We start from the raw sequence: 18,145 nt of genomic DNA, 5'->3' as shown, positions 1-18,145 counted from the left end.
AAATTATTAACATTTTTAATTTACTTAATGTTATTTTTCCTTTTACTTTCCATTTTTTTCAGAGAAATGTGCGATGTTTACTTGTGTGTCCACAACACTTCCTTATTCGAGCTGCACTTCTTCAGTACGGTTGGTGTTTTGGGGAAAAGTGTTCGTCATTTGGATAAAATACCATTAAATAAGAAGGATGCGAAGGTTGTTATGTTTTGTTTTGTCTTCTCTCATCTTGCAGTGGTTCTTTCCTCTGCGCCGTGGGCGCGGCTGTGCGGCGGCCCAGTTTCATTTTGCGGGTTCAGCCACAGCCATCCTCTAAAGAGTCTATCTGCTTCTTGGTGCGGTTGAAGGACTCGCATTCAAAGTAAATGATGCTTAAGTGCTGTGTATTGTACATGGTCCACATTCTGATCTTTTATTTTTATTTATTTATTTATTTTACAGACGAAGAACATGTTCAGGCATTAAAAGACGACCACTGAGAACTGTCGGGATCACCGGCCAAGAACAGAAATGAGATTTTCAGACACCGTGTTCTTCATCTGTAAAGCACAAGAGTGGTTTAAATTAACATATTGAGTTGGTTGGGAAAATGTTAAAGAGTGTCAGGGTTTGAGGTGAACATTTGTGCCAGCACTGGAGTAGATTGGGTCTCAAATACGCTCCACTGCACAAACTCCACACTTTTAGTTTCAAATAAAGTTCTTTTACGTCTCGTATGACAAGAATTCAGATCTCAATAGATCTTTGAAATGTCTCTCACAGCCACATACACAAAATGAAGCCCATTGCATTTGTATGCTGTATGCTGATGTTGGACAGCACGAGCGCGTAAAGTGAGCTCTTGGAAATCCTGGGTCTTGATGGCCAACTCGTGTTTGTCACGAACTGACTGCAGTCTTCCTGTATTTCCGACCAGCAATTATGATTTTTCCCAAAGGATATTCATTTTCTTTTAGATGTCTCGGAGCTTTAAAAACACAGAGCTTTTGGTCTTAGTGATCAGGAGCATTTCGGGTCATAAAACAGACTGACCCATGAGAAAATCGTGCAAACTGCGAGGATGTTATCAAAATGACACCGCTTTACTTTTGTGCATGCTGAGCATCAGCCCGCCTCCTTTTACGCACACGGGCGTAAGGGAACACATGCACGTACGCACGCACAGGCAAACTGAGACACCCCCCTTTTCGAAAGTGGTGTCAAATGAAAAGTTAAGATTTTGGCTGATTTCAAACTGGGGAAAGCAAAAGTATGTTTTAAGCAGCAGTTATGATGCCGAATGGGCGGGCAATAGTTTTGACTCAATGCGCACAGTGTGCTGTCCTAGTTTCGTTGGACATTTACGTCAATGAATGCCCAGATTCTATGCAAATAACCTTTGAATTTCTTGACAAAGAAAATTTGCTGCCACACAGAAATGTTGGTTGTTTTTGTTTATGAGTCAGAAAAAATTGTTTTATTTTTTTACTGTCAACAATGATTCCATCTCTGCAAATTCTCAAGCTGCGACTCATAAACATGAACCAGATTTCTGCACGTATATGAAGCAGATGTTAACCTGCAATATGTCAGATATTTTGATGGCTGCATAGCCTTTTTGGCTGTTTCATGCTCTGAAATCTGCTTCTGTTTTTACATCCGAAAGATAATATTTGAATATTTCACTGTCATCCAAATTTTGTCATTCAAATCACATAGGAAATCTGCACTTTAAATGGATTGTTTCCTACAGCAATGTCTGTCATTGTGTCACCTGCTTTTCCAGGGTTGTTTGAATGAGACTCAGGCCGAATGTGGTGCTACAGAATTTGAATCGTGACGCTAAAAATGCGCGCCATGTAGCTCTGCGCAACCTTTTTGGAACATTATCTCTGTCATGCTCTCAGTTTTATTAAGGTGCAGGTAAGCAACTATGGTATGGGTATTCGTGCTTCCCCCTCCCCCAACAAAAGTCCGCATCAGACAGGCTCTCTTCCCGTCTAGGGTCTGTCTGGAAGGACATGATGTCTGGTTGTCATTTACAGCAAACCATCATGGCTTCTCCGCAGGACCCACCTCTGATTGTTGCTTCCATGAAAGCTTTTTTTTAATAGCTCTCTGCGGCAAATACAAAATGATAAACGGGCAACATACCTGATTTTGAAGAAAGACAGAGGAAAAAATTAAACTAAAAAAAGGATTTTAGCGGAATTGGCTTTTCAGAATCACATAAAATAAACAATAACCACTTTAAGTTTTTCAAATAGAAATATAGTTTTAGAATTTGCAAGATATAAAGAATAAACATTGTTGCTCTGCACGTGTGCGTGCAGGCACGTTTCACCTATAAATGAGAGATTTGGACCTCTCTCTGCATCGTTCTCATTTCCTCCTAATGTCCGACCTTTGAGATTTGTGCAACAATTAGAAACCATAAAACACCCTTTTCCATTAGTTGTAGCTTGTTTTCCAAAAAAATAAAAATAAAAAATTGAAATATGTGTTTCAGCTTTTGGGATGACAGCTCATCAGCTATGTCTGGAGATGTTGGGCTTATATGTTAGCAGAGACAATGGGAGAACGTTAAAATGTAAAATTCTGGGTGTTGTGTATCAGAATAAATTCAAATGTAATACACAAGTTTTGTGCATTAGATTGGCTGTATATTAAAAAGCTGGGCATTTATTTCAAAACTCGTCTGAATTGTTTTCAGTACGTTTCAGACATATTCATGGAAATGTTATGTAAATCTTTGTGGAGGTTCATAATACCTTTACAAAACCTTGCTAACTAGTAGTGTTTGGAAAAGATACAATAAAAAACAAAATAATAAACTGCAATTGGTTCACTCACACTTTTAATTTTTATGTCAGATTTCTTCCGTCAGGAAAATGGAACAGTGACGAAAATTTTGGGGAACTTTTAGATGAAGTTTAACTATTTTACTTTCATTCATTGTCAAACGTTTTCACTGCGAACTTTTTGCCCAGTTTGACAAAAGCCACGTTTTTTAATATTCACAAGGCAACAAACCCATGTCCCAACGCTGAATTGTACAGAATTTGACACTAAATAAAGCAGTGCAAAGCATCACCTCACCATAATTGTAAATTTTCAAACTTTCTAATCTTTTTTTCATTATTATTGTTATTTTAAAAAGAAAACTACAAAGTTTTTTTCCCTCCCAATCTACACAGCCTTTTTTTCTTCAGATGGGTTTCTCTGAATTACAGCCAGTTTGCATTTATACTCTAGTGTGAAGTTCATCCTTGTCTGTCTAGACTCTCATTACGACCCTGTTTGTCTGCGTTTTTTTACCTTGACCTTGGACTTCCGTGCAGCTGCCATTTGGATGGACGATTCTTTCCTTAGACAAAAGAACTAGGTCTCTGCTGCAGGAGCGACAGAATCCAGCTTCCTCAGAGCTGGTTCCAAGAACGAAAATGCATTCTTAAAGGCAAGTCAGGAGTGGAAAAATGTTACTACCCGGCGCTGCGTTTAAGAAGGGCAGCTTGCGGCCTGCTTTATGAGTGACTCACTGGAAATGCATCTAAAAGCAGACTTTCTGGAAGGAAAGTCCCACCTGAACTTTTAAAGCTTAGACATTATGAAATGATCAGTTAGACAAAAAAAAGCTCCAGAATGTGGAGTAATAATTGCAAACGGGTAACAATGTGAACACAAACACAGGTTTGATTTTGGTCAAGAAATGTTCGCAAATAGCCGAGTGACTTCTTTGAGGAAGCTCGTCTGCATTTCAAGCGAGGGCTCTAATTAAAGTGGAGTGTACTCACTGCGGCTCCTTGTTCTTTTTTCACCTGGGAGCGTCAGGAGGGAATGGATGGATAGCTGAGTTAAATAGCATCACTTGCTTTCTAACTCTGTTTAAATTTATTATTTCCGCTGCAAAAACTAAACAAACAAAACGTTTTTTTTTATTTAATTGCGAGAAAATGTGCCTGTTTTTATAGTTATAACACCATTCTGATTAAAATTGTCTTGTAATTCAATCATCTGCGCTAAAGCAAAATCGCGTACGAACTGAATGGCTGCGTCCTACCTGGAAAAGTTTGCCTGTTTTGTGACACATGCAGCCTTCGTGCATCCACATTCACCAAACACGCTCAGCTTTGCTCTTTCTAATCTTCTGAATCACGCACACGCTTAAACACGCAGACATGCCACAGCATCTTTCCTATATGAGCGTATTAAGAAGTGGACATATAAGAGAATTATATTATTTGCTTAGGTTCTCAGGGTTAAAATATGGCTGCACCGTGAATTATTGGTGCAGCTTTCCTGTTGGAAAAAACAAACTAAAACTCTATTTTTAAGAAAAATCGTGTTTCTGTTACAAGGACGATACTGATCTAAATAGTTGAGAATTTGGATCATTTTACAGATAAAGGTGTCAGTAGGCCTATTTGTTAAATTTTTTTGCAAATTGTTTTTTTTTTTTTTTGCACCCAATTCTGGTTAGTAAGTGAATTATTATTCATACTAAAAAAACGAACAAAGACGTGATTAGTACTCCAGTTTATTCCAGCAACATATTTGCTTGCGCAAAAATATGCAAGAGTTTGCGCACAGGGCGCATGAGAGAGGTGGGGGAACTAAACTACAAAATAATATTTCTTTGAATTCATTTGTTAAATTTTTTACCCAAAAAGTCTCCTACTGTGACATGTGTCAAAAGCTGCTCTATCTTCTTGCAGCTCCAGCAGTCGGCAAAAATTCGCAGATTGTTTTCGTTTGCCCGACTCTAAACGCATTCAAACTCCCCTTTAAGGGTGTGGGTCTCTAAGATTTAAACCAATCGTGAGTCTAGGTGTTCTGCAGGGGAGCGCGCTGACATGTGAGGCTGTGGGTCTTTAAAGGGCTGCTCCGTCCATGCTCACGAGCCCAATCTCGCAGGACTTGTTAGCGTATCACGTGCCAGAGTCTTAATGAAGTGGACACAGTGGGGCCTGGTGTGCGCATGCGCTCGGTGTGAAATGTAGTTGGAAATGAGGTGTCCGTCTTGGAGTAGTCGACTTTTAAAAAGCATCGGCAGCCCGTGATATGACGACTTCGCTGGTTCTGCATCCACGCTGGGCGGACACCTTGATGTACGTTTATGAAAAAAGCCCGAATGAAAACAGCCAGAATAAAAGCCAAACAATGGAGGGACTGAGCGGTAATTGCCCTGCGACCCACTGCAGGGACCTGATGTCGCACCCTGCGCTGGGACGACATTCTGGCACCATAGCGACCCACCAGGGCTCCGTCTACTCGGATATTTCCTCTCCAGACACCGGCCGCCAGTGTCCCGCTCCGCAATCGTCTTCTAGCGCGTCTCTGAGTTACGGTTATCCGTTTGGAAACCCATACTACGGCTGCAGGTTGTCTCACTCGCACAACGTAAACTTGCAGCAGAAGCCTTGCTCGTACCACCCCGCAGAGAAATACGCCGAGCCCAGCACAGCTCTGCCCTCAGAAGAACTGTCATCCAGGGCCAAGGAGTTTGCTTTCTATCCGAGTTTCGCAAGCTCCTATCAGGCCGTTCCCGGATATCTCGACGTGTCGGTGGTGCCCAGTATCAGCGCCCATCCTGAACCGCGACACGACGCCTTGATTCCCATGGAAGGCTACCAGCACTGGGCTCTATCCAATGGATGGGACGGACAGGTGTACTGCTCCAAAGAGCAAACCCAATCAACTCATCTCTGGAAATCACCTTTTCCAGGTATGAATAATATTCTTTCATGACATAAACAACCAGCTTCAGTTCGTGCACTCGACAGTCCCGTTGGATTTAGTCACAACCTGAAAAGAGAATTTAAAAATAGTATGCATTATCTGTCCAGTTTTAATGGTTATTTTCTATTCTAGCATTCTCAGAAATTATTTATCCTTTTTTCGTGTTTGTGTGTGTTTTTGTGGGTGTGAGTGGGCGTGTGTGTGTGCATTGAAGTTTCCTGCAGACTAAACTGTAATACAGTCAAGAATAATGATCAGATTTGTCTGCATTCTGTCGTAAAAGTAAACAAACTTTCTTCTTCCTAATTGTTAAAGATCGACTTTTTCAATACTCACATGTGCTTCTGATCAAAACATATTTACAGAAACAGTATTATTCATATAAAACTGTGTTAGACAGGAAACTGCATTTGTAAATATGTGGATCTTTTCAGGACAAAAAATGTTAACTTGTATAATTAAATCAATGCTGAATAGAAAAGAACGTCACAGGATGTCTCTTGTATGACAACCAATGAAGCAGCTCACTGTCTTTGGTTTGTGGTAACACATTTCAGCGCACCACAATTCATATTTTGTATGTCCGGATTCATTCACAAGATTAACATCTCATGCAGACACCGCTGTCAAAATAGATAGGATTTTGCATTCATTTACGCATTCCAAGCGCTTTTTTGTAGTAGCCCTGGTAAAGAAACAGACCTGGCAACGTAGAAAACTATTTATTTTCTTGTGATTTTTTGAATATTCTAAAATTCATAGATTCTGTTTTTCCAGGTGGGGATCCCCCTCGAGCCTCCAAACCCCCCTCCCCCCATTTTTTTATATAGCAAATGCCGAGAGCAAGCCACGCAAGCAGTCAAATAGCGCGCACGTGCACAAAGCCACAAGCGCGCGCTGTTTACGTTTCCTTAGTGGCACGAACTGTGTGTTTCTCTTTTTTCACACAGATATTAATGAAATAAATGCACGGCACTGTATTGATAAACTTGTCCTGCCTCGTTCTTTTAGGGGATGAATGCAGTCCAATAATTCAGGCCTCAACATATGGATCAAATATATTTGTGAAAACAGGATATAGAAATGGAACATTTCCTATGGGTAAACTTCAAATATAGATCATTTATAACGTAAAATTTAGCATGTGTAAATATGTAGTTTCTAAATTGGCTGATATGCAGATCCTTTTGTGCGCTTTACTCACCAGCCTTACCAACATGGTCAATATTGAAATAAGAAGATAGATGATAATTAGGCAAAAAGTACACACATTTCTGCAGAAAAAAGCATAAAAATGACGCCACAAACGATGTCTAACTGCATTGTTGTTGCAACATGTAATGAAAGAAACAGGTGATATTTTTGACGTCACCAAAACTAAAGAAATTTCACAAACCGAATGTAAGAGAGGCTTTAAAAATAAACCATGTGAAAACTGATCTTATCATCTCTCCTGTCAAATGGATCTTGTCAACTAAACCATGTGTGGGGTAACGCACCCGCGCCTAATATTACACTTTCTTCTTCACTTCTTTTTTGTTTGTTTGTTTTAGATGTCGTCCCACTGCAGCCTGAAGTCAGCAGTTACCGTCGCGGGCGCAAAAAACGCGTCCCTTACACCAAGATTCAACTCAAGGAGCTGGAGAAAGAATACGCAGCCAGCAAGTTCATCACCAAAGACAAGCGGAGGCGCATCTCGGCAGCCACCAATCTTTCTGAGCGTCAAGTTACCATCTGGTTCCAAAACCGGCGGGTCAAGGAGAAGAAATTCGTCAGTAAATCCAAGAACACTCATATGCACGCTACTTGATGGGATGAGCTCACTATCACACACACACACACACCAACGTACCTTCCAAAACAAAATGCCATACCAATACCTCTGCATTGAAAATCGCGGTTTATTGACATGCTGGCCGAGTGCTTTCTTACTTTTTCGAATCATTGAAGCTCCATCAACTTTCTCGACCACGTCAACAAGACCCCTGCTCCCAGTTTAGAGAAAATGCTCTAAAAACTGTGAAAATGTTCAAATCGCTTCACAATTTTGTTTTATAAGAATGTACATATATAAATATATAATATTTAAAACGATATCTGTATTTCAGACAAGTTATTGCGTGCTTTTTCTGTGTTTTCTGTTCATCAAGCCAAATCTTAAAAAGAACTAATGACATTTCCAAGTCTTGCATCGGCGTGAGGAAAAGCAGAGGAAAGAGTTTGTGCTCATTTTATGTTTTCTAATTCCCCCCCCCCCTCTTTTTGTTTATTTGTTTGCAAAAGCAATCGCTGTATGGACAAGAACTGTGGTGGACATGTGATATGTCGAACTTGAGATCTGAATAATTGTCCACAACAGCTGCAGAGAAAACCTCTGCAAGAAAAAGTGATTAAAAAAGAATCAGACTGAAATAGGATGAAAGCGTCCTCTGTATGGGATTTGATCTAATTAGCCTGGGATAAACGAGGCTGCTGTTAATCTGTATAGTGCAATGCCTTCATTATTTAATTCATATTATCGATTATGGCGGAACTATAAACTGGAATTTCACAATTCTGTATGTTTTCCTTTACCAGTGAAGGACTCTGTCATGCAACTGGAATGATTGTAAACCATTAAAGTCAGTGAGTATTACATATAAATGCACAATCGTTTTATTTGGGTCTGACTTTGTTAGTGTAGAATCGGAGCAGATCACTTGTAACAAAGCCTGTAATTTCTACTTTGGAACAGTGTGTGAACTGTATTGTGCTGTTGACTTCCGTACTGGTAAACGTGTTTCATAAATAAATGATGATTATGAAAATGCTGGAACATCCAAATCGATTCGCCAACCTGCTTTTACGATTTTATTTCGTTCATTTTATTTTATTTATATATTTAATTTTTGTGGTGGGTGGGGGAGCTGAAAGTTTCGCCTTACGCGGCCAAAACCTTAAAGTTTTCATCCTGCAAAAGAAAAAGAAAAGCAAATGTTAATTTACAGATTTGGGAGATTTTGACTATTACATAGGCAATATTTACATTTAATGATTCAGAAGTGCGCAGTCGATGTAGTCCAAAGCTAGCATCTGTGGGAGGTGGGGTACATATAATAGGTGCATTTATATTTTTAATTTCGTTTTTGCAACGATAATAGCTGATTTTGTTGGGTCATGTTAATAAAAAGTAATTCTAGGTGGGAAGGAGTCTCCGTGGGTGGAACAACTCAGTTCTCTTTAACCAAAACAAAAGCGCTTCAGAAGAGATTGTACTTTGCGCTGTGGATTTGAGGTTAATCCTGCATAAAGGTAAGTTTTTCCGGAAACATTTAACACGTTTTATTGTTATTGATCTAATTCATACACAAACTAGTTTAATCCTCACTCATATCTTGCCTAAAATAACTGAATCGTTTAATTTGCGCGTTGTAGCGCAATACGTCAGTTTCGTGGAGTCGGGTTTAGTTTGTCTTCAATTTTGCGAATTATTTCCAGTTGAAATTCAAGGAACCTAAATATTTATTTTTAAAGAAAGCATTAAAATAAGTAGATTCATTATCCAGGAAAAACGATCACGACCCAGGAGACGCTAAAGCTGCAGTTATATCTGCTCAGCTCTCAAAATCAGTATTTTAATTAGGAAAACGGCGAATTTGAATTATTTCTAATAAAGTCCAAAGGTTCAGGGGGAAAAGTTAGTTGCAATATCTCAACATTGACACCAAAACATCGCTCAAGTGAAGCTGATTTATTTAACTAAATAAAAGATTTTTTAATAACGTGCGCGTTTTAATTTCCCCGCGTGCCTGTCTGAGCAGGACTTTCGCTCCTTCGTGACTCTTTTTCGCGTCTCTTCGTGTTTTTATTTAGTGTAAGAGCTGTAGGATTTTTGTTTGTCTGGATTTGAGATCCTCGGAAACTTCTTAGGTCTCCCAATTTACCCTTGACCATGACTATGCCGTCACTTTGACCTTGACATCACAGTAGATTGTGAATAATAAATAGGGGGCTGGACATCAAGGCTTTCGGGTTGTTTGTAGGCAAACAAGGTGTTTTCCTCCTGTCTAGACAGCCGGGCTTAATGGCATGCCATAAATTAATAAAAAGGGGAAGTGTAGCGATATCCTCTGACCTGCTTTGCTGACCATCTCCAAAGAGCTTTGCCTTAACATTTGGGCTCTTCTCTCTTTGCTGAACTGCCCCAGCAAAGAGTTCTGGTCAAGTCTCTGAAAGCGCCAATGGTTTCATGCACTCATCACGAGGTGTGTGTTAATGACCACGCAGAACAGGTATGGGACTTTTGACGTCCCACACCAACAACAGTCATCTGCAGCAAGAAACTTTACTGTGAACACAGCAAGAGGAAAATATAACACGACGTTGCCCGCAATATAACAATTAAAGGTATGACCGTTTTCTTCCTACTTTGGTGAGAGACCGACATGGACTTTGTTTTATGGCTTTTTAGCTCACAAAATAAATGCTGCACAGACAGAACCAACGCGCAGGAATGTGACAGATAGATAATATGCAGTGTCAGTTGTAATATTTTCTTCTGAGGGTGTGTAACAGAGGTGCATGGAAAAACGTTTCATATGCGTATTAAAATCCTCAAGAGGAAATGTTTTTGTTGTCTGTTTTAATGTTGAAGGAGCGAATTGTCACTTGGTGTGATTGTAAACGCAAAACTTTGTTTTGTCAAAAACAAATAACATAAATATTTAAAATAACATATAAGCTATGCTGTTAATTGACATTTGGGAACACGCAAGTGTGGGCTTGTTTGTATTTTACTGCCACACATTTTCAAATTATGATAAGAAATAGATGTACAGATTAAAAGTATGCGATGAAGAGAAGCTTGAGTAATGTTTTACTCTCCTATAAGTTGTGAAGATGTTTGTAATCAAATAGTTCCTGATTAACTTTTAACTGAGGAAAAGTCTTGATTTTTAACGCACCCCAAACAAATAGGAAGCATTCTTTTACCTTAATGGGTAAATATGGTGACTCTTTACATACTTCTTGTCTTGTGAAGGAATAAACTTTACTTAGTAAAATAACAAAAAAGGAGTGTTTGGTTGAGTGCTAAGGCGTCAAAGTTTCAGGCCGCCGACATATAGAGACATGAGAAAGGGGGCTGATAACCTCTGGTGGTGACCAGAGGAAAATATCAGGAAGTGCTGCAACTGTTGCTAATTTATGGATCTTTTGGCTCCCCCAATTTGATTTATTTTAATGTAAGCAAATTTGGCTTTTATTGCTGGAAAACATTTTAAAATATTTTTTTTACATTTTATTTATGTTTATGCAATTCCTTACAAATTCTGCACTCACTCACTCAGACACCCAAAAAGCCACGTCTGCCCTAAATGGTAAAGTTTATTTTTTCCATTATACTATCTTCATTTGCCTAAAATGTTATCATATTACAGTGCATAGTTTTAATATTTGAGATTATTCAAAAGACACGTCATCTTTAAGAGACTGTGTTTAAAATAAAAACAAGATAGAAATATTATTTTAATGTACAAATATAGCAAATTAGGACGCATGGCATGCCATTTTTATTTTACCCTATAAATTAATTTTCTTAAATTGTTAAATGTATTTTACCTAATATAAGGAAAGTGGGTTTTATGTGGTGAAGCAATGATATGCCACAAGACAGAAAATACTTATTTTTAAATAGCTCTTATATTTTTATATGACCAAAATCTCCAGTGAATAGCTAAGCAATTTAGGAACGCTGAAAAAAATGTAAAGAAAAAACTAAAAATATGTATACATAAAAAATACATTTAAACTTACTTCCTTTTGAATGCACATGTAATTTTTACAATTTCAAAAAAGGCAGACACAAAGAACGGATGCCTGTTATACACTAAAATAATTTATTTCAGGCGTAGTGAATAAACGTTTGAGTTTGTTGTTGCCGCGCCGGGCTCATTTTTATAGCTTGATGGTCAAGTTCAAATGTTTGTAGTTGAATGGCGCAGAGCACTTCTCTTTGACTTTGTTTTGCCAATTCAAAACAAATTTTTGGATGGACTCGTGTTTTTTCTTTGGTGCGCTTTTTTGAAATTTAAATGTACTATACTTGATTTAATTGAGATTAGCAATATATGGCCAGATTAGGTGCGCCCACGTGTCTTAGGTGCATATCTGAACATAAACTAAATCATATGAAAAAACTTCCACGTAAAAGTCTAACTTTATGGATACTTTGAGCTTCCTTCGTTGGTTTGCTTCACTTTTTTTCAAAAGCTGTTTAAAGCTTTAACTGTGGCATCCTGCCTGCAGAGAATCAAAGCGAGACGGGAAGAAAAGGTCTTTGTTTAGACTATTGCCTTGTCTGGACGGGGCACAGGATTCCAGACGGCTGATTTCAATACTGCGCAGACGGTGGACTAGACAGTGACCTTGACAGTGCTCGCTTTAAGTTCTTTTGGAAAAGTAGATTTAGCTGGCGGCCCGCGGCTCGAGTTTTTACGTTGCAGCGTTGCGGTGAGGGGATGACTGAAGGTGAAATGCGGATCTGCGGCAGCAGTGGATCGGAGGAGGGACGAGGCGAGGAGGCGCAACACATGGCCTCTTTCTGCAAGGTAAATGCACTGCTTGATTCTGAAGATTACTCAGTGGTAGGCCATCATACGTCACTGCTTTACTTTTAATGCTACAATCATCTGAGGAGCTGTGAAGGCTATCAGAACTCTCTGATCAGAGTGAGACCTCATATTCTGCATACTGGATCGATATGCTGCGTTGCAAGACTCACTAACGAGATGAAATGTGCAGTGATAGGGGAGAGAGTCAGTCCAAGCCTCAGTGGATGCCTGTCTGCTTCTCCGGTTAAAACATTTCATATTTTCCTTCTATTTAAGGGCAGAGAGAGCTGCGGTGTCTTTGCTCAGGATACTTGGTCACAAGTGACAGATACGGCTCTCAAATATCGTCTGTGTTGCAAACCGTTCTCAAGTCTGTGTTTAAATGAATCCTAATGTTCTCACATAACACTTCATTGGCACATTTTCTTGGCACGCAATTTCTGCCATCCGGCGCGCATGCACGCCAGAGCCCCTGCAGCCGTGCGTAATCCCTAGACATGCATTAACTAAAAGGTCTTCATACGAATGTTTTACTTTTTAACTGTTTTTTCAAAGTGCGTCCATAACCAAAAGCGGGGTATTTTTTAATTTTTTCAACACATTTTTTTCTGGATTTATTTAAACAAGAATGAATAATTGCTTATTATTTTTGACACACCAACAGTCTGTGATTTGACTCATTTTTTGACATTCTTTAACTTTTGTTTTAAATTCAGTTCAAGTTAGTTTTTTTTCTGCCTCGCAACATGTCAGAAGACAGAAGTCAGATTTTTGTTTTACTGACACATGAAGCTTGTAGATGAGTTATGATGACTTTTAAAATCCATAAATTGATTTTCTTCCCCGTGCGCAAACTAGATGACGCTGGTGATAAAATGTTAATTTAAAATTTAGAATTTATTGGAGAAAAAGGAATAACTGTGGCGGCTGCAGGCCAGTAATGGTCAAGCAGATATTAGAGCCAAAAAATAGCAAAAATAAATACAAAAAATATATTTATTGCGTTTTTTTTATAATTCCATTTTATTTATATTTCAGGAACAAATGTCTTTCAGAAAATCCGATTAGATATTGGTTCACTAGTTTTCCGAAGTGTATACAAATCAACTAATTAGTGAGGTATAAAGCAGGCTGATTGAATCCGTTGAGTGCCCTCTGATATCTTGTAAAATTCATATAAAAGAAGTGTGAGAGGTATAACTAGCCCACCAGAGTTTGGCTGCGAGCGTTTATTGGAGTTATCTGTTAAAGTTGCTCGTGTGAGGTGTACAAGAGAATATTGTGTGAAATACACCCTCTTAAAGTAACCTTGTAGAATATCGTCTTCTTTTACAGAGCCAGTGGTTTCAACCTCCTGACCTCCTTACTGTAAATACGAGTGGTGTGCGGCAATGAGCATCAGTCTTTTCTTAAAACAAGCTTGTAAATTGGCACATCACAGCTTTATATGACGTGAAATTCAACATTAATTTGCTCGAAAACAAGAAGCCGCGCGCGCCCACTCCTCCACGAAAAACACAGTTTTCATAAGGAAGAGCATTTTAAAAACTTTGGCCAGTTTATAAAGATATTAAACGAGGCCGTGGACACTTGCGCTACTGTAAAAGTAGAAGCAGCGCGCGCTCCTTTTGGGCTTAGAGAGGCTCAAGAGGAGAAAATAAGATTGTACATTTTTAATAAAAGCTTTATGGTATTTTTAAAAAGCATATAAACCGGTGTAATACAGAAGTTAATGTTTTGTTTTGTCTGAGGGACCAAGTGGGTGGTACTATGTGTAGCACAAGTTGGCCGGGCCACGTGGTGTGGGGATGGCCAATCAGGAGCAGCTCCAGGTTTAACTATGTTAAATGTCAGATTGCAATAAACTAGAAGCTGTTGGTCGGGCCCGCGGAAATGGGCGAGCATAATCTCCTTAATCCAGGGTTTGTGGGACCTTTGGTAAACATCCACACAGGAGACACGTTTTACTTTCCGAATTTTAGAGCCTCGGGGGGACAACTGGCGGGGATTCCGTCTCTTTCTTACCCGAGAAGGGACAATGTTTGTTCCCTCCCGTGGAATCCTTCGGAGCCGTGCAATGGATACTCTCAATCCTACTTTAGCAGCCCCGTGTCTATTAACCCTTCCTTCAATCGGTCGTGTGAAATCACCAGAGCAGAGGAGGGGAAATGTTATTACAACAGCGCGAACGGGAACAGAGAGACCTGCTCAGGTGGAAGCAGCCTGAAAAGAGAGGAAAGGGCGAGAGACACATCATCCCTGACATCCGATCACGGGATGCACGGTGGAATTGGTGCCGGCTTTCCCAAATATGATTATGGGAGCGAGCAGCTAACGCAAGACCCGCCGTCCTGTCAATCCATGGAGTCCGACTCCAGCTCGTCTCTGCTCAACGATGGCAAGCCCTCATCCAGCGACACGCAGACCCTGCTGTCACCGGGAAGCCATTCAAGCACCATAGCAGGAGGAGGAGGTGGGTGCAACCATTTTCACGTTATTTCTCCATTTGATTCACTTTCATTCCAAACGCACGCTCGTTTTGTTCATAGGTGAGCTGGAGTTTGCATCTATATGTGTATTTTCTAACCCGACCAGAAAAGGTTGCTATCCTAATGCACAGCTCTCAGCATGCAGGGAATGTGCGTGGTGCGCAAACGCCGCTAGGGGTTGCCCTAAAATACTCCATGCAGCTGGTGGTTGCGCAGTCCCAGATAACCTCAACAAACCATAATGGCTGCAGCGTTTGACAAAATAGTCAATGGTCTCCCTGCATTTTGCTATTAGAGTCTCTGTGGCGCAACGTGTCTGATTTTGCTCTGCTCTTTACGCACAAATTAGTGCCGTGATTTAAAGGGGTTTTGATCCTCTCTGCTTGACTGCATCAAATGGAGAGAGTTTTCTTTTTAATGACTCGTAAACAAAATTAATATCTGTCACCGAGGACCCAAGTCATTTAATATGCTCTGAAAACTCTCAAATAAGTAGGGGGATTTGCAACCATGGCTTAATTATCGCGTTAATGCTACTTTAACTGCAACAGTAAAACTTCCTGTGACAAAAGCAGTGGTGGTCTCTTTGAAGGATGAAAAATAAAAAAGGCAGCACCTTAGAGACAGAAAGTGCAGGAAAGTAGGGCAAATCTTGGGTTTGAGGTCATATGTTTTCAATCAGACAGTTTAGATTGAACTGTCCCCCTGCATGGTCTTGACTTCTTTTTTTATTCAAGTTTTAATAAAAATGTAATTTCTTTTTTTAATTAGTAGAATTAAATAGCACAAAAAGTTGTATAAAAGTGGTTCATTCTTTGTTTTGGCATATTTTCCAAGGGTATTTGAAAGTCTCATAGCTCTGTAAGATAACTCCAACTTGCTACCGACAGCTGATGCCCACGTGGGTCAACCATAACCTTGGATGTGACCGTGATTTCTCCAGTGTGATGACTAATCCGCTGTGCGCCCCCTCCTCCTCGTTTCTTCCCCTCCAGGTGCCCCGTGGTACCCGATGCATACTCGGACAAGAAAGAAACGCAAACCCTATTCCAAACTCCAGCTGGCTGAGCTCGAAGGTGAATTCATGCTGAACGAGTTCATCACCAGGCAGCGGCGGCGGGAGCTCTCCGATCGCCTGAACCTCAGCGACCAACAAGTCAAGATCTGGTTCCAGAACCGTAGGATGAAGAAGAAAAGACTAATGTTGAGGGAGCAGGCTTTGGCCTACTTTTAGAGATGCAGCAGAATCGATGGGCAGTAAAAGCCGAGCCTGGTGCGTTCCCCCAAGTCTTCTTTGAATGCATGCACTCACCTCTCCATCCTTTACATCGCAGGCTTCCCAAAAAAATAAAATAATTCCCGTTAAGTTTAGTCGTCCAAAAGTTGGCGGAGAAAGGCCTAAACAATCTGTCATCCGATGCTGCATTACACGTCAGAGAGCCTTCATGTTTGGCACAAACAAACTTGAACAATATGTTTCCTGTCAAGGCTGGTTTTCCTGATCTGTCACACGATATTAGCCCGCGCGCCCTTGATGTCGACCAGAAGAAAAGAAATGTGTCTTCACGGGCAATTTCGTTTTGGGAAGACACTTCCCTTTGTTTCTCTTGTATCAGAGAAAATACTAGGGAGGAGGGGGATAGATGGAGTTTCAGAATAGAAGTGAACGGAAGTGATTAGACAAAAAACTTAAACTCAAAATTCGCAACGTATGAGCACGACAATTTATCTTCCCTTATTGAGCGACGCGGAATTCTTTGCTGCCATTTTTTAGTCTAAAGCCATAAATCGCTGGGTAATATAAACATTTGCTTTCAGTAGTTTTCGACACGTTGGCGTACATGTTCACGGTCACGGGCAGGGTATCTGTTAGTCTGGGAGAGGAAGGTCTCCAGCCGTAATGCAGCCCGTGTCAAGACACACCTCTAAAAGAAATACAAAACATTTTTCTTTTTGTTCCGTTTTTTAAATGTTCTTTCAAATCTTTTCTTACATTTTTCTGTCTTAACTTTAACCACTGTGACATTGCGCGGATTTTGTTTCTCTTAATTGTGACATCACAATTTAAAAACGGGTTTGAGCTGCTATTAGAAGTCCAGACTGTACCAGTAAACAAATAAAATATAAAAAAAATACATTATATGATCCAGGATGGAACGATTCAGCTATATAAACCAAGTCAGTCCAACGGGGGAGCCGCTGCAGTTTTAAAGAGCGGCTTTGAGGCCTAAACTCGGTGCTCACAACGAAAAGCTCAGAAGTTCCTGTATTTTTGCCCCTTTAAGTTGGGCCAGTGGTGCATTATTTGTCATGTATAATGAGTAAGCTATGGCAGTGAAATGTTTGCAGCATGTTCTTGATGTGAAGTAGATATGACTCATTTTCTGTTTTGCGGGCCACTTTTTATGCAGGTGACCCTTTTTCTACTTTTTTTTCACTTAAGTAAAATATAAAAGCAAATAATCTAAAACATTTTAACACCAACGTCTTCACAGAATGTATTATTATTATTATTATTATTATTATTATTAGGCTTGGAGGATGCGCTCTATACGGGCAGTGCGCCGGTTTCCCTCCTATTTTCTTTTGTGTATAACCTTGTAAAATAAAATCACACAAATTAGTATTTGCATCCTGATTAAGGATACCTTGCCGCTATATAATAGTGCTTTATGTTATTGATCGTCTCGTACAATATGGCATTCCATAAACCAGTCTGTGAGTGTAAGAAGTGGGAATGTACGCAGAATAAAACAGCCAAGAACGGGTGTACAGAACAAAATTGAAGAAACTTTGTTTGGATGTAGCTGTCTCATACCGTTCTTTTTTGTCGCCCACATTGTATTCCTTTCTTTGCGCTTGTAAGACTGCTACGTTGTCTTGTAAAAGTAATAACGATATGAATGTATATGCGTTATGTGTTCAATAAACAGTATATGGAAACGTTTATGAGTGTTTTACTTCTCTGTGTTATTATTAGGTTACCTCTTAAATGTTCCGCCTGAAAATCCGTTTTTTTGGTGATGATTGTCAGGATAATTTAACTAGATGTGACCTATAACACAGTTAGAGTTACACTTAATTCCACTGCAACAAAATGAAGATATTGGCACACTTGAGAGAGTTTCAATATGCTTTTTTTGTAAGGATGGATGTTGTTAGATTTAGCCACGAAATGTGCGATCATTGTGATCTGGAATAAATTATTCCACGCAAGATAGTGGCCAGATGCACACCCAGAACCTGAATATCGTTTTAATTATTTTATGGGTACATCATCAACCTTTTAACTACATTTCTTTTCAACAACAACCCCCCTTTGCTGTTGTTCTTTAACCTTTTTTTCCTTTT

The 18,145-nt window shown here is 39.7% G+C and overlaps 2 protein-coding genes and 1 long non-coding RNA gene across 3 annotated transcripts in view; all 3 read left to right on the top strand.

Moving 5' to 3' along the window:
• LOC110015304 (uncharacterized) overlaps nucleotides 1–2,616 on the top strand; it is a 65,134-nt gene extending 62,518 nt beyond the window's left edge. The window contains exons 2-4 of the long non-coding RNA XR_013657513.1: nucleotides 63–129; nucleotides 233–358; nucleotides 439–2,616. This is a non-coding gene — a long non-coding RNA (uncharacterized LOC110015304). The remainder of the gene's footprint in view (nucleotides 1–62; nucleotides 130–232; nucleotides 359–438) is intronic.
• A 2,195-nt stretch (nucleotides 2,617–4,811) lies between these two features.
• On the top strand, nucleotides 4,812–8,522 carry hoxc13a (homeobox C13a). Its single transcript, XM_004070462.5, has 2 exons — nucleotides 4,812–5,701; nucleotides 7,269–8,522. The coding sequence occupies exons 1-2, from the start codon at nucleotides 5,038–5,040 to the stop codon at nucleotides 7,523–7,525; spliced, it is 921 nt and encodes a 306-aa protein (XP_004070510.1). The 5' UTR covers nucleotides 4,812–5,037; the 3' UTR covers nucleotides 7,526–8,522.
• A 3,487-nt stretch (nucleotides 8,523–12,009) lies between these two features.
• On the top strand, nucleotides 12,010–17,741 carry hoxc12a (homeobox C12a). The gene is made up of 2 exons (XM_004070463.5): nucleotides 12,010–14,778; nucleotides 15,790–17,741. The coding sequence occupies exons 1-2, from the start codon at nucleotides 14,199–14,201 to the stop codon at nucleotides 16,026–16,028; spliced, it is 819 nt and encodes a 272-aa protein (XP_004070511.1). The 5' UTR covers nucleotides 12,010–14,198; the 3' UTR covers nucleotides 16,029–17,741.
• Nucleotides 17,742–18,145: the final 404 nt, after the last annotated feature.

Source organism: Oryzias latipes, chromosome 7 (genome assembly GCF_053564925.1).
Source record: "Oryzias latipes strain Hd-rR chromosome 7, Olatipes_Hd-rR_3.1".
NCBI classification, from domain to species: domain Eukaryota; kingdom Metazoa; phylum Chordata; class Actinopteri; order Beloniformes; family Adrianichthyidae; genus Oryzias; species Oryzias latipes.
Note: the sequence above shows the minus strand (reverse complement) of the source record. Positions and strands in the feature narration are given on the sequence as shown.

Coding starts and splice junctions, on each gene's coding strand:
- hoxc13a (XM_004070462.5), top strand. CDS start 5,038: ATGACGACTTCGCTGGTTCTGCATCCACGCTGGGCGGACACCTTGATG. Junction 5,702..7,268: donor CTGGAAATCACCTTTTCCAG/GTATGAATAATA, acceptor TGTTTGTTTTAG/ATGTCGTCCCACTGCAGCCT.
- hoxc12a (XM_004070463.5), top strand. CDS start 14,199: ATGGGCGAGCATAATCTCCTTAATCCAGGGTTTGTGGGACCTTTGGTA. Junction 14,779..15,789: donor CACCATAGCAGGAGGAGGAG/GTGGGTGCAACC, acceptor CTTCCCCTCCAG/GTGCCCCGTGGTACCCGATG.